This window comes from Mus caroli, unplaced genomic scaffold (assembly GCF_978045245.1).
Source record: "Mus caroli unplaced genomic scaffold, Mus_caroli_1 scaffold_19, whole genome shotgun sequence".
Lineage (NCBI taxonomy): Eukaryota > Metazoa > Chordata > Mammalia > Rodentia > Muridae > Mus > Mus caroli.
Window position 1 is genome coordinate 73,539,775 of NW_028227274.1, and position 15,929 is coordinate 73,555,703.

The 15,929-nt window shown below is 49.1% G+C and overlaps 1 protein-coding gene across 2 annotated transcripts in view; it reads left to right on the forward strand.

Annotated features, from left to right (window-relative positions):
* Nucleotides 1-7,794, forward strand: part of Dym (dymeclin) — a 273,725-nt gene extending 265,931 nt beyond the window's left edge. For both annotated transcript variants that reach the window (XM_029471781.2, XM_021150437.3), the window contains one exon: nucleotides 7,449-7,794. In XM_029471781.2, coding sequence (XP_029327641.1) covers nucleotides 7,449-7,598 — 150 coding nt within the window. In that variant the 3' untranslated portion in view covers nucleotides 7,599-7,794. The remainder of the gene's footprint in view (nucleotides 1-7,448) is intronic.
* The last annotated feature ends 8,135 nt before the right edge of the window (nucleotides 7,795-15,929 follow it).

Consider the following 15,929-nt stretch of genomic DNA (forward strand, 5'->3'; position numbering starts at 1 on the left):
ACATCTGACAGAGCTCTTAACAATGAATGGATATTCAAGCCCAAAGTTCCAAAGTCCTTCCACAGTCCTCCCCAAAACATGGTCAGGTTGTCACAGGAATACCCCACTCTGCTGGTACCAATTTGTCTTAGTCAGGGTTTCCATTCCTGCACAAACATCATGACCATGAAGCAAGTTGGGGAGGAAAGGGTTTATTCGGCTTACACTTCCATATTGCTGTTCATCACCAAAGGAAGTCTGGACTGGAACTCAAGCAGGTCAGAAAGCAGGAGCTGATGAAGAGGCCATGGAGGGATGGTCTTTACTGGCTTGCCTCCTCTGGCTTGCTCTCTTATATAACCCAAGACTACCAGCCCAGAGATGGTCCTACCCACAAGGGGCCTTTCCCCCTTGATCACTAATTGAGAAAATGCCTTACAGTTGGATCTCATGGAGGCATTTCCTCAACTGAAGCTCCTTTCTCTGTGATAACTCCAGCTGTGTCAAGTTGACACAAAATTAGCCAGTACACTGGCCTAACTCCTCTGCTCCCTGGCACCTGTGACTCCTGCTGAAGTCCACACAGGTCTGCACAGAACAGCAGTCCTCTTTCCACTGCAGCTCTAGATGCAGTACCCAGGTGTCCGTTTTTCAGTAACAGTCAGGTAGAGAAGGGGGGAAGGTACGACCAGATGGCCTCATGTAGGGGGGCTGACAGGAGGCTCTAGAGCTCCCACATCCTGTAATGCAATCATGGACTTCACAAGGAACACTTTTCTTTGCTGTCCTGTAACAGGCTCATGAGGCCACTTTTGACTGCCTGACCAGGCTGCCCACCATAAACGAGCCCTGTGAACAGTGGCTTGCTACTCAGTCCAAGGCTCCACAGCTGCCAGCCCGTTTTGGCTGCCTTGGGCCTAGTGGCCACCATCTACTTGTCTACCCCACTTACTATGTGCAGGAAACTCTTTTCCGTGGGCCGCATAGCCATTTGATTGTAAATTGCATTAGCTTCCTGGAGCCTTGCCAGCCGCTTGCTGGGTGTCTGATGCTATCTGTATAGACTTTAGGTGGAAACTGGAAATCTCACTGAACTTCTGTGGTAATAAAATTATTACAGTTGTACCCTACATCTGTTCACTGACTTCCTGTGGGTTTTCACCGGATCACATGACTGACAACAGAGACAGGCTGTATGTAGTAGGCCCTGGGTGTGCCAGCTCTACCCAAGTCTCAACGCCACCTCAGACTTCTGCTGTGTTGCTGAGTCGAGCATCCGGATGTTCCACTGTGGTAGGTTGATTTCACTGGAGCTGATAAAAAAAAGTTCCGGCCCACTAGAGAGTCTAACATTTCCTCTGGCTCCAAATTTTAAAACAACGGGATTGTTGTAAGTGGTTTTGGACAAAGACCAAGCTCCAAGCTTCAGAGATGGGTATTCTCCAGTTTCAGAACCAAGCCACAGGCCAAGGATCTTGAAGAGAGGTGTGAAAGCCAGGGCTCCTACCTGGCAGTCCCCTTATGCCTCTCCAGCACCCCTCAGGCCACGGTAACCCAAAAGTCCCTGGTAGGAGCCACAGCAGAGGCCTGAGAAGGGCTAGAGAAGCAAAGTACGGGGGCAGAACGTGAAGCACTGGGCTGACATCAGAGCTGGGACTCGCCCACAGCTGGCCTGCAGCTGCCGCATAGCCTGGCGTGTCAGGGATGGGGACACCCCCCGCTGAGGAAGCTGGGTGCCCTCAGCCACACAGGACGGCATTAGTGTTCTTCATGGGCTTGCACAGGGAAGGATGACTTTTGGGGCTGTTAATGTGACCTTCAGACATGACATTTTTTGGACTGCGTCCCGACAAAATGTGTCCCCGGTGTCTTTAGCGCTAAACAAAACCTTTTGTCTTCCCTTTCCTTGGCTCTTGAGCATTCTAAGACGTCTCAGAACAGCACGTGGTCTTAAGGATATCTGTTCAAGGCTCTATAGCTAGCCAGACAGACAGGTTGTGCTGATGGGGAAGCAGGACATGGAAAGTGTGGTGCAGGCCCAGCTCAGGTAGCCGCTACAGGCGCATCCGGCTGCTGGCTGTGTTCATGCCTGTTACCTGCTGTACCAGAGTCCTCAGTCAGCCAGGCTTGCAAATAGCTCATTCCAGGAGAAGGGGCGTCACCTGGGCTTTCAATTGTCTGCCTCGTGCCACCAGTCTGGAAAATAGGTCTATGTTTACCTTGCTATTTGTGCCACCATCCTTTATGAACCATGAAGTGACCTGCTGCTGGTAAAGATTCCAGAAAGAACCCAGAAAACAATAGCTCACAGTTCAGTTATTCACCCAAGGAGAAAGATGACAGACAGACAGACAGACAGACAGTGGGCAGGTGCTATGATGTGGTCTCAGAGCCATGTGTGCTGGGTCTAGCAGACTTTTCTCCAGCAGTGACAATGTTTACGTTGCTGTGTTGTTGTCTCTGCCTTCTACTTCCCTGTGACTCATGGTGCACACCCAATAGACTACAACTTGCAAACACTGTCTTTAAAATGTTCAAATCTTTACCAGACAGCAGGCAGGACCTAAACCCTGTAGGCCACTTAGCCATAAGTTCCCAGCCCACAGAGCTACTTAACAACAGCTTGCTTGGTCTTGGACAGTTAGAATTGCCTTGAAGAGCATCAGTTGAGTACCCCTGGTCTCTTCTTTGGTCATTGTACTATCAGTAACAACAGCCAGCATTTGCTGGCTGCCCGCTCTGTGTTAGACATTCTGCAAGGCCTTTCTGTCATCCTATGACTTCACTCATTTGAGCGCTCAGCTGCAACAGTCAGACAGTTAAATGCAAAACCTCAGAGGATAGTGCCAAACTGAGTTCTGAGAGCCTGAGGCTGAGCAGGAACGGGACTTCCAGAGACACAACCAATGAAGGCGGACTTCTGCTCAGAAACTGTGGGTCTGGACACTCCTCAGCCACAGCCATATTACACGCTGGGAAATATCTGTAAAGGGAGGGAGGAGGGAAGAAGAAAGGAGAGGCAAGGAGAGGAGGAAAGGGCTTAAATGATGCCTTCTGAATAGTTTTTCTTGTTGCTTCAGAGATTAAACGATTGTCTCAAAACACTTTAATATGCCTGTTAATGTAATCAGTTGTGTTAGCTAGAAACTGCCTTGCCGTAGTCTCAGAATTGCTAAAGTAGGTTGAGTGGCCTTTACTTGGTAGCCCTAGCCAGCCAGGGGCTCACTATATAGACCAGGATGGTCTGGAACACACAGAGATCCTCCTGCCTCTGCCTCTCTAGTGCTGGGCAATAATTCTAAGTTTTTATGGAGGACTAATGCTGCAATAACCATTGTCCAACTTGAATAATAACTTCATTATAAAATCTGCACATGTCCACCATTGACATCTTGTCCACATGAGCACCGTAGTGTTTTATCCCTAGGGTGCACTGGCCATGAAGGGATGCCCCTGGCAGTGAGACTGTACACAGTACGTGGGAGCTTTGTCTGTTTATTGCTGAATAGTTTACTTCGGATGAGACGGACAGTCCCCACTTTGTACCTTTGTACAGGGTGAGATGGGTTCCGGTTTATAACTGCTGGTGTGACAGTCCACCCATGGATGCTGGCTGCTTTTCCCACTTCCGCAGCCTCCAGACTTTAAGACTCTGTTTACCTCGAGCCCTTGCATCAGAACAGTCACTGGAATGTCCCTGTGAGCACTGTGAGGGTGGGTAACAGCCAATAGCTTAGCTTCCTTTGGGCAGCTCAGGTGTGATCAGTACCAGCCTCCTCAGACACAGACAGTGGGCTCACAGAGGTCCTCTCATGTCCCTTCAAGACCCTGTCAGGAAACCTTTCCCCCATGTGTCACTGTATGGAGAAGAGGCCCCACCCCCTTGAGTCACTTGGTTTGTTTGTTTTGTTTTTAGACAAGGTCTCTCTGTCTCTCTCTGTCTCTCTGTCTCTCTCTCTTTCTCTCTCTCTCTGTAGCCCTGGCTGGCCTTAGAACCCACAGAGATCTGCCTGCCTCTACCTCCTAAGTGCTAGAATTATAGATGTGTGCCACCACATGGTTTTAAATTCTTTTTTTTTTAAAGATTTATTTATTATTATATGTAAGTACACTGTAGCTGTCTTCAGACACACCAGAAGAGGGCGTCAGATCTCAGATCTCATTACGGATGGTTGAGAGCCACCATGTGGTTGCTGGGATTTGAACTCGGGACTTTCAGAAGAGCAGTAGGGTGCTCTTACCCACTGAGCCATCTCACCAGCCTGGTTTTTAATTCTAACAACAAAGGCTCGTGCTGCCTAATGGTTTCATTACCACAGGGAAGTGCAGGGCGCTGTAAGGAGAGCTGATCCTCGGTGGTACCTCAGAGAACTGCAGCTGACTGACCACCGTAGCAGAGTGCCTAAAACCCAGGCGCTCCCTTCAAACCCACCTCGCCCAGTCAGGTGGAGACAGATGTTCAGCCTCACTCTACCCAACAGGTCCTGTGTCCTTGAGGCAGGCACAGATCCTGCTGACCGTGGGTGACCCTTCCGTTAGGAGGGTGACTCGGCCTCAGCAGGCAGTTGTGCTGTCTGTCCCAAGGCTGTTCCAGGAGCAGTCGTCGGATGGTGTGTGAGGACGGACGGCTGCTCAGTGAGGACCACTGCTCGGTGGTGGCTCCCGGCTGTGCCCTGTTGCTACAGATCTCATTTTCCAGATGGCCACCACAATAGTTGGTTCTTGTCCACTCTCACATGACACTCGGTGCCAACCAGTGAGGAGGCACTTTCACTTCGGTGCAGCCTGTAGAACCCACTGCCTGGGGTGTGTGCCGTTGTCCTCTAAGAACGTTCTGAATTTTCACAGTGTAACTCAGAACTCCCCAAGCCACAAAATAATCTAATGCTGTTTAACTCTGCCCCTCTTCAGTCATTCAGAAACCCTGGGGCACGCCTTTAATCCCAGCACTCGGGAGGCAGAGGCAGGCGGATTTCTGAGTTCGAGTCCAGCCTGGTCTACAGAGTGAGCTCCAGGACAGCCAGGGCTACACAGAGAAACCCTGTCTCGAAAAACCAAAAAAAAAAAAAACAAAAAGAAACCCTGGGATCTGGCGCATGGGTGTTTTCAGTCTGCATTGTTCTGTCTCACACACACAACATCGTAGGGGGGGGTGTGCGCGCGCGCATGTGTGTACCTGCACCTTGTCTACCCAGATCTCCCTTTCCTACACTGAGGAATCTCCCAGCTTGTGATATTTTATTTCAGCCCGAAGTTTCCACCTCACTAGGAAACCATGGAGCTCAGTCTCCCACACTGAGCTGGAGGACTGAACTTCTCGTTGACCCTTCTTCAGACCCTTCCAAGACTCCAAGACCTTACTGCAGAGTGCAGGGACCTTTGGTGTCCCAGGCCCAGACACTGCTTACTGGTGTGGACACTCCCTGCTGCCTTGTGACCCATCAGCACAGCATCCGTGGGACTCACACTTGTCTGGCCACGCCACCTTGGCAGGCCCTGCGTCTCCCCCTCCCCAGCCCCTGGGTGGAGAGTTCATTGTTGTCCCCACTGCCGCTTGTCTCTCCTTTCATGAACGTGGACTTCCCGTGCCAACAAAACTGCTACACCACTAGGCCCCAGCCCACACAGGCCTGGCACCAAGCAGCCGACACTGGAGTAAACAAATGTGCTCTGTGATAAGCTTGAGGAAGGAGGGGGAGCTCTCCTGTCTATCTGAGAGTCTAGGGCATGCTAAGTGCTCAGTGCGTGGAGACTAACTCACTGACACAGTGAACTTTGAACACCTCCTGGTACTCTGGGATGTGGCTACAGCAAGCACTGGTCTCTGAGCCTGAGCACAGGAGATGCTATGGGTGGGTGTGGCCCGGGTGCAAGTGGATATCTTGTTACCTCCTCTTTCTGGCCTCGCTTCAGCCTTCCACCTACATCCTAGGACCCTGGCATGTTCTCCCAATGCTGCCTGCAACAGAGATTAGCACATGGAACCTCCCTGGCTGGGGGAAAAGGCTAAAGGCTTCCAGTAGACCCCAGCTGCTCCTCAGGCCGCAGGGGAAGTTGCTTCTGTCCCAGGTAGATTAGAAGGTCAGGAATAACATTAGAGCTAGAAGCTAAGTCCTGGTGCTGTGGTACAATGGCAAGTGCTCCCTCCGGCCACTGCCTGCCTCCTCAGAAGCAATGGAGAATGCTCCAGGGCCCCAGGGGATGTACAGAACCAGCCCTGAGCTTCCCACAGCCCTAAGAGGAAGAACTCAGCCGCTTAGTCCCCAGTAGGATGAGGACGAGGCCAGCCAGAGCCAGATGCTTCCTAGCCATGAGTGCCTCCCTCTTCAGTTCATGGCTTGGGACTTTCTATAAGCAAATAAATATCACTTCGTTGTTGACAGTTTATCACACAGCTGGATTAACAGAGCCACTCAAACAAGCATTTGCCCACACCCAAAGTCTGTATGTCTCGGAGAACTTTATACAGTCTGAAGAAGGTTAAGAATGTTTGAGGGAAGATTCTCACCTCTAAAATAACCCACTTCTCAAGACAAAATCTCCCAAGAAGAGCCAGGCCTTGACCCTGAACAGGAGAGAGGGCATTTACCTTGTCTGCCACCCAGCAGAGACCTGCCTCCTTTTACCAACCCTCCTTTAGGATCCTCCTCTGCAAACCAGCCAAGGTCAGGTCATCTTAGTTAGTTACTGTTGCTGCGATGAAACACCATGGCCCAAGCAACTGGGTGAGGAAAGGGTTTGTTTCACTCACAGTTCCATACAACAGCTGAGGACAGGAACTCAAAAGACAGAGCAGGAACCTATAGGCAGGAGCTGATGCTGAAGCCGTGGAGGATGCTGCTGACTGGCTTGTTCCCCATGGCTTGCTCAGCCTGCTTTCTTATAGAACCCAGGACCACCAGCCCAGGGATGGCACCACCCATAATGGGCTTGGCCCTCCTCCATCAGTCACTAATTAAGAAAATCCTAAGCCGGGCATGGTGGCGCACGCCTTTAATCCCAGCACTCGGGAGGCAGAGGCAGGCGGATTTCTGAGTTCGAGGACAGCCTGGTCTACAAAGTGAGTGCCAGGACAGCCAGGGCTACACAGAGAAACCCTGTCTCGAAAAACCAAAAAAAAAAAACCAAAAAAAAAAAAAAACAAAAAAACAAAAAAAAAAAAACAAAAAAACAAAAACAAAAACAAAAAAAAACTAAAAATCCTCTACAGGCTTGCCTACAGCCTGGTCTTAGGGAGACATTTTCTTAGTTGAGATTTCCTCTCAGATGACTTTAGCTTATGTCAAGTTGACATAAAACCAGCCCCCAGCACAGCAGGTGAATTATATTCTCCCAGCCCAGAAGCCATTTGACCGGCAGAATCTGTGAAAGGCCTGTACTCCCAGCCTGCAAGCACTTAGGGGAGGGCCTTGCTGTACACTCTCCACTACTTGTGCTTGTACATAAAAGTCATCTTGTTCTCATTGCAGAAATTTCCAGAACTGAAGTTCAAATACGTGGAGGAAGAGCAGCCTGAGGAGTTCTTCATCCCGTACGTCTGGTCCCTGGTCTACAACTCAGCGGTCGGCTTGTACTGGAACCCACAGGACATCCAGCTGTTTGCCATGGACTCAGACTGAAGCAGGACACAGCCACGCCCACCCCAGCCACGCCCAGGAGCAGAGGCAGACAGACTGAGCACCACAGAGGGTCAAACAAGCGTGCTTCCCTTATACACTGTGACTGTTGGGAGACTGCGCCAGTAAGCAGTAGTTCACTCAGCCTTGATTGTACTGCAAGGGCGAGACAAAAATAAACGGGAAACGTGCTGTTCAACGTGTGACTTATTTTTAAACTTCTAAACCCCAAACCTAGAGCTGTCCCAAGACACTGGGGCCTTAGGCACATAACAAACGTATCAACAGCTCACACCATTTCCCCTTTTATAAAATTTGTTATTGTTTTTAGATTTATTTTTATTCTATGTGTATGAGGTTTTGCCTATATTTATATATGTGCACCGTGTACAGGCCTGGTGCCCACAGAAGTCAGAGAGGGTGTCAGACAGGAACTGGAGTTACAGTTGTAGGTTGCCCTGTGGGGTCTGGGAACAGAACCCAGTTCCTCTGAGAACAACAGGTGCTCATAACACGCCCGCTGAGCCGGCTCCACAGCACTGCTTCTCTTCTTGAGACATGTTCTCACACTGTAGCCCTTGCTGAACTGAAATTCACTAAGGAGCCTAAGCTGGCCTAGAATCCACTCAGCCTCCTCTGAGTGCAGGGATCACAGGTTTGAGCCACCACACCCAGCCTACACATCTTTTTTTTTTAGTTCTCAAATATTGAAAATGTTTGTTTCAGCTTGTACAACTTCTCTCATGTGTCTGTGTGCATGAACGCATACATGTGCATGTATATGTGTATGCATGTGTGCACGTACATGCATGTGTGTATATGTGCATGTATGTGTTTGCATGCCTCTCTGCAGCACAAGATTTCACAAACACTGTACCTGCCATGACTCGGACCTTCCCCAGAGAGGTTAAATAGTTCTTTTCTTGGAGGATTGACCTCTGAGCTGTAACAGGAATTCTGTCAGAGTCAAGCAGAATTAAGTTTATCTAGTCGGTATCACTCATTGGGGAAAGCTTAACTTGGAAGGCAACCTTTTTCCTTCAACCAAGCCAATCGAATGAACAGTAGGAGAGCCACTTACTGAGACAGTATTCCATGTGAGATGAAAAATACTTGTTTCTCCTTGTTTCTGACTTTGAAAAATATTTGGGGCCACGAATTTGGTCCCACACACCCAAGGCTGTGCAGAGTGGAGCAGCCAACGCCAAGGTTCCGTGGCTGTGTGTGCCAGGTTGCAGTGTGTCAGTCTCTGCTCACCCCGTTGGTCTCTTAGGAGCAGACTTTCCATCTGTCCCCACCCCCCTGGCTGAGGGCAGAGCCCTCATGCTCTGTACCTCATGCATACCCCATGACTGGTTTCCCCTCAGTGAGCCGGGCTGAGCCTTCCTTCCCCGGTTTTCCGTCCCTTTTCCTTTTCTGGAGTAGATGAAATTGGAGCCTTCTCTGGCGTGGTGGTGCAGGGGCCAGGGCAGCCATCCTCCTGATGCCTCCGAATACTAGTTCCCAGGAATGGCTGGGATCGCAACTCACTTGTGATCACAAGGACAGGGCTTCTCCCCCACCCCCAGCCCCACCCCCGGCACTGACTTCCCAGTCCAGCTTTGAGAGGAAGGCATCTGGAGGTGGAATGGCCTAGTCTGCCTTAGAGGCAACTGCGATGTGTATTTCCTACCTAGAGAAATGATTGACAGCTTTTGTTTGTTTTCAGTGCATTCTAATTTGCTTTTTTTTCTGTAGGCAAAACAAAGCAAAGAAAAAAACTTGTCTCATGTGAAATAACTACTTTTGGTAGGCTAGGGACTAAGCAGGAGCGTGAGACAGCAGTTCCAACACTCGGAGTTTCTTTAACATGAATGACAGTCCCTTCAACCCATCGCTATGATGGAACACAGTGCCTACAAAGACTTTGCCCCAGCTTCCTGGCTCCACGTGCCCTGTGCCCCCGCCCCGGTGCTTGCCTGCTACTGACATTCTCTGCTAGCTCATGGGCTCCATGGCCTAAGAGTTCCACCTGGGCACCACTAGACAGAGGTTCCCAGTTGTGGTATGGCCTGCCTCAGCTCTGCAGTCACTGGGTCTCTTTCTATCCCTTAGCGAAGGACAGGTCCATCACCACATGGCAAGAGACTTAAGTGATAAGGTGGGTTGAGCTTGAATTCAAATATCAGTTTGTTTAGAACTGTCAAGATTTAAGAAGGTGTCTGGCTGAAGAAATGGCTCAGCCGTTAAAAGTACTAACTGCTCCTGCCCTGGACCAGGGTTCAGTTCCTGGCACCTACAATCGTCTGCTACCCAGTTGCAGGATCTAACATCCCCTTCTGACTTCTATGGGTACCGGGCATGCTCGTGGTGCACACACACACACAGAAGATACGTGTGTGTGTGTGTGTGTGTGTGTGTGTGTGCAATCATGCAAGATTACCCTGTGTTCATGAAAAGGTAAATATTGACCTGATTTTACTTATAATCTTTTCTTGAGATAAATAATGATTGCAGCCAGCATGGTTGTACACATCCTTAATCCCAGGACCCAGGAGACAAAGGCAAATGGATCTCTGTTAGTTCAAGACTGGACTGGACTATGTGGCGAGATGCTGTCTCGGCTCAGAGCCAGGTGCAGGGGAGAACTGTCATTGTGTGGAGTCACTGCACACCTTACAGAGAGTTCCAGGAAAGCTGGGGGGGGGGGGGGCAGGGCTACACAGAATGACTCTGTCTCAAAAATAGCAAAAAATAAAAAGACTCACCCACCCACCCACCCACCCAAAGCAAGGAAGATTCACCAGCAGCTCATCTCCCCGAACCGGAACCGATGTTACATCACCATGTGACTACTCGGAGACAAGGTCCAAGTTAGTAAACAGCCTGTCACCGTCTACTATGCAGTGCTGTCCTTGGGAGGCCCAACACTGGCCATATGTAAAACAGGAACTGAGGCTGAAGAAATGGCTCATGGTGAAGAGCCGCTGCTGCTGACCCAAGTTCAGTTCCCATCACCCACATGATGGTTCACAGCCATCTATAATTCTAGGACGTGGGGATCCTATACCCTCTTCTGACCTCACGTGTTGCATATACATACATGAAGATAAAACACACAAAGTAAAACCTTTTTTAAAAAAGGAACCACTGAGCAGGAAGTGCTGAGGGTGTCATGTCCCTGTGCCGCGGGGCAGGTGGCACATCACTATCCTGTTGGCTCTAAAATGCCCCCGGGCACTTTTTGTAAGTATTTGTTAAGATTTTTAAGTTACTGGACACATGGTTTGGTTTATCTACTCTTCCATTGCTATCTATAGACTAAGCCTCATGGAGTAGCTGGCTTGCTAAACCATCTGAGGCTGCATGAAGACCAAAGAACCCATTTGCCTGTATCCCCAGCTACCAAGCCCATGAAGAAAACAACCCTAACCCTTGACTCCAAGTTCTTCCTACACACCACAACCCAAAGGAACTCTGTCTCCAAAGACCCGACCAAATGAATCACTGGGATTAAAAAACAGTAGTACCCAGAAGAGATCCAAGTTTATCAGTCACAGATAGCAGCTGTGATCACTGGGTCCAAAACGCAGATTCACTTGGCCTGAGAGATGGCCCAGTGGTTGTGAGTGTTTACAGCTCTAGCAGAGGGCTCAAGTTCCCAGCGCCGACACTGGGCTGCTCATAGCAGCCTAGGTCTAGCTCCAAGGAATCTGTCTCTTGTTTCTATAGCTATAGCCCCAAGTGATGTGCATACACCTCTCTGTCACACACACATGCACACGCAGGCCATAAATTAAAAAAAAAAAAAAAAAAAAGAACCATTTTTTAAAACCCAGATGTATTGCCAAGAGTATGAGCAGAGCATTGTGGGTAAAAAAAAAAAAAATTAGAAGTTGTAGAATTTTGAGAATAATTCACTAGACGTGTTTAAGAACAGATTAGACGCCGGGCATGGTGGCACACGCTTGTAATCCCAGCACTTGGGAGGCAGAGGCAGGAGGATTTCTGAGTTCGAGGCCAGCCTGGTCTACAGAGTGAGTTCCAGGATAGCCAGGGCTACAGAGAGAAACCCTGTCTCAAAAAACCAAAAAACAAAAACAAAAAAAGAACAGATTAGACAAAACTCAAGAACAGATTGTAAAGCATATTGGGAGGGCTGAAACAGGTGAAGCCACAAAAGAAACTGGAAACATTTTGAATGGAGAGAGAATAAAAATCATACAACTAACAGAAAGGGGCTGGAGAAATGAACCCGTGGTTAAAAGAACTGGCCGCTCTTCCAGAGGACACAGGTTCAATTCCCAGCACTCACATGGTGGCTCACAGCTGACATTAATTCCAGTTCCAGAGTGCCCAGTGCCCTCCGTCTTCTTTTTTTTTTTTTTGGGGGGGGGGGGTGTAAGGATTTATTTATTTATTTTATGTATGTGAGTACACTGTAGCTGTACAGATGGTTGTGAGTCATCATGTGGTTGCTGGGACTTGAACTGGGGACCTTTGGAAGAGCTGTCAGTGCTCTTACCCACTGAGCCATCTTGCCAGCCGGCCCTTAGTCTTCTGATCTGCACAAAGGGCACTCACATACATGCAGACAAAACACTCAAACGCCTAGTCAAAATAAATAATTTTTTTCCTTAAAAGAGGGCTAGAGAGATGACTCTGGTTAGGAGCACTTATTCTACGGGGCATTATGATGCACACCTTTAATCTCAGCACTCAGGAGGCAGAGGTAGGTGCATCTCTGTGAGTTCAAGGCCAGCCTGGTCTACAAAGCAAGTTCCAGGACAGCCAGGGCTGTCTTGCAGGGAGAGAGAACACTACTTCATCTCCGAGCATCCACATGGTGTCTCATAATGATCTGTAACTCCAGTTCTAAGCGGCCGGTGCCCTCTTCTGACCTCTATGAGCAGCAAGGACATATGTGATGCAAAGACATGCAGGCAGAGCACACGCACACAAAAGAAGCCTTAAAATAAATAAAAACTATTAGAGGCCACAAGATAGTGATCACCTGCCTAGAGCTCACGAGAGGCCGTCACTACCACCACATAAAGCCAGCTATGGATGACAAGAGCCTGTAATTCCGTACTCAGGAGGTTAAGATCAGAGGAGCAGAAGTTCAAAGCCATCCTCAGGTAAATAGCAGGTCTGAAGCCACCATGGGTCACATGAGACCCTGCCCCGCCCCCCAAATTTAAATTAAAAACAAAAACAGACCAAAAAAAAAAAAAAAAAACCTAATGAAGACAATCATGTAGGGTGCAGCTAAAATTGTATTTGTAAATGTGTGTTGCTAGATGCGTATTAGAGAAGAGCAAAGGTCGAACATCAGTTATTTAAGCAGCTGCCTCTCTCACTGTGAGTTCAAGGCCAGCCTGGTCTCCATAGTAAATAAATTCAAGGACATCCAAACTACATAGTGAGACTCAGTCTGAGGGGTGGGAGGGTGGGGAGGAAGGAAGAAGGTAGGAGGGAGGGAGGGAGGGAGGGAGAGAGGGGAGGGAGAGAGGGGAGGGAGAGAGGGGAGGGAGAGAAAGGAAAGGAAAGGAAAGGAAAGGAAAGGAAAGGAAAGGAAAGGTGAAAGGAAAGGAAAGGAAAGGAAAGGAAAGGAAAGGAAAGGAAAGGAAAGGAAAGGAAAGGAAAGGAAAGGAAAGGAAAGGAAAGGAAAGGAAAGGAAAGGGGGGAGGGGAGGGGAGGGGAGGGGAGGGGAGGGGAGGGGAGGGGAGGGGAGGGGAGGGGAGGGGAGGGGAGGGGAGGGGGGAGGGGAGGGGAGGGGAGGGAAAAAAGCAGAAACTACTGAGATGGGACACAAAAGAAAAGAAATGGGACCAAAGTGGACCGTTGTTGAAAGGACTGAGGCTTGCTGATCCCCTGACAAGATCCATCAAAGTAGGGAAGGATGTGCATGATGGAGGAGGGAGAGCTGTGATTGGGTGTCAGAAAGCAGGAGGGATGCAAGTTCAGAGCCAGCCTGGGATTCATAGTGAGACCTCGTCTCAAAAAGAAAAATAGCATAAATTTACGCATGTTTTAGAGGCCACACTTAAACCCCAGCACTCTAATACACTCCCAATGGAAACATATGGTCTTGATCATGGTGATGGACGTACGCATATACCAAACACAATCACATACATGTTACACGTGTTACATATGTGTGGTGTTTGCAGGAGAACCGTGTTTAGATTTTGAACAAAATGAACAAACTCCTTATTGGTCCCCAAAGCATCACACACGGGTGACAATGTGGAGCAAAAAAGAATTCCTGAACCACGTGCAGGAATGGGGACAGGAAAACCCCAGCACTGTTGACCACAGTTGAAGCTGCCTAGATACCTGGTATTTCCCGCACTCAAAAGATGCCCGAGAGTGCTCACATGGGTACTGAGAGACAGGTTCAAAGGTGCGGACAGCAGAATCCGCCACAGTAACTGCAGACTGGAAACACTTCAGTGGTGACCACCAGAAGAACTTATAAACACATAACAACACAGTGGTCCTGCAGCCGCCAGTTACCTCCGCCTGGGAACAGTCACAAAAAGTTCCAGAAGTTAACTATTTATAAGTTTAAAGTCGCTGTTGCTGTCTCGATGAAGTCTGGGAACCTTTGCTGCTGTCTGGCTGTTTTCCAAATGCCCGCCCACCCAGGGCCTGGGGAGGGGGGGGGGCGGCTCCTTTGTCTCCATTATCAGTTGTTATGTTGATTCACTTTCATTATTTAGAGGCTTTGGTGATGGCTTCCAGAAGCTGCAAGGAGCAAGATACAGAAACAAACCAGACAAAAAACTGGCTGGGAAATCCAGATGTCCTCTAGTAAACCAGCCGGGAGGTGAGAGATTTGCCAAGGCAAAGCCTTCCTTCCCATGAATGCTTTCGTTGGTCTTTTTGGGGGGGAAATATCTCACTATCACGCCAATGGGCTCCTTGCTGTTGTATTCTAATGAGTTAAACATTATTTCGGCTTAAATTATACATAAATGTATTGGTAGGTGTAATCTCCATGAGATCTTTCGGAGTTGCTAAGTAGTTTTTTTATGGTACAAAAATCTGTTGATCCCTGAAGCCTGTGAACCTCTGAACTCCAGGCCAGTATCTGGGCAGATGGCTCTGGTTTCTGGTCTCAGCCTCTGGGTTATCAATACTTACCACAGAGGCTTAGATACAGGGTTCTGAGACAGAGAGCCTACTGGATACGTTCCAGAAAGAGAGCAACCTGGCTTTGACTAATTATGAAGCTCAGCCCTTTGAAAGTTTGAATTTAGGAAATGAGTCTCCTCCATTGATTCACACAGGACAGCACTCAGATGTCCGGCTTGTGATGGTGGCTGCACTTGGTAGACAAAGTGGTCCAGGATTAGGACAGTCCTAACACTGGCAACAAATCCCTTTTCATTTCTGTTGTTGTTTTCTTCTTTTTGTTGTTGTTGATGATGGTTGTTGTTTGGTTGTTTGGTTGGTTGGTTTTCTTTGTTTGTTTGGTGTGTGTGTGTGTGTGTGTGTGTGTGTGTGTGTAACAGGGTCTCAGACCAGGGTATAATGGGTATATCTTTTTTTTTTTTTTCCCAAGACAGGGTTTCTCTGTATAGCCCTGGCTGTCCTGGAACTCACTCTGTAGACCAGGCTGGCCTCGAACTCAGAAAATCCACCTGCCTCTGCCTCCCGAGTGCTGGGATTAAAGGCGTGGGCCACCATCGCCTGGCAATGGGGTATATCTTTAATCCCAATGTTCATGAGGCAGAGTCAAGTGGATCTCTGCACTTGAGGCTAGCCTGGTCTACACAGGAGTTCCAGGCCAGCCAGGGACTAGGTTACATAGAGTTCTGAGTCCCCATATGGTTGCTGGGAATTGAACTCACGTCCTCTGGAAGAACAGCCGGTGCTCCCTACTGTTGCGCTCTGTCTACCCACCCTGCTGACGACTTCCCAGACACTTCCAGCCACGCTGGCCTAACAGACACCTGTGTCTGGCAAGTCTATTAAAACCATCACTGTGTAGCTCTGGGGTTCTGGGGCTCCATGTGCTGGCCCAAGAGGGAAGCAGAGACTGGGAAGCAAAATGGGGTGCTTTCCACCTCTAGAAACTTAAGTGCCTCTCCATCTGCTCCCAGCTTCCAGACATCTCCCTGTTTCCTGAACCACCCCGCCCTGTGTGCCTGCCCCAAAAGGAGGTGAACCCAAGGCCCAGCCCGTGGCTACCTGAGCACTGTGTGCTCATGGGCCTTCCTTCCTACATTAGAGGTAGTCATTTGACTGAATACTTTGCCAAGGCATAATGAGAGCCTCCAGCTGTCCCCCACAATGGGTGACCCCTTCCCACCTGCCTCATCTAAGTCAGTGGTGCAGGGACCCGTA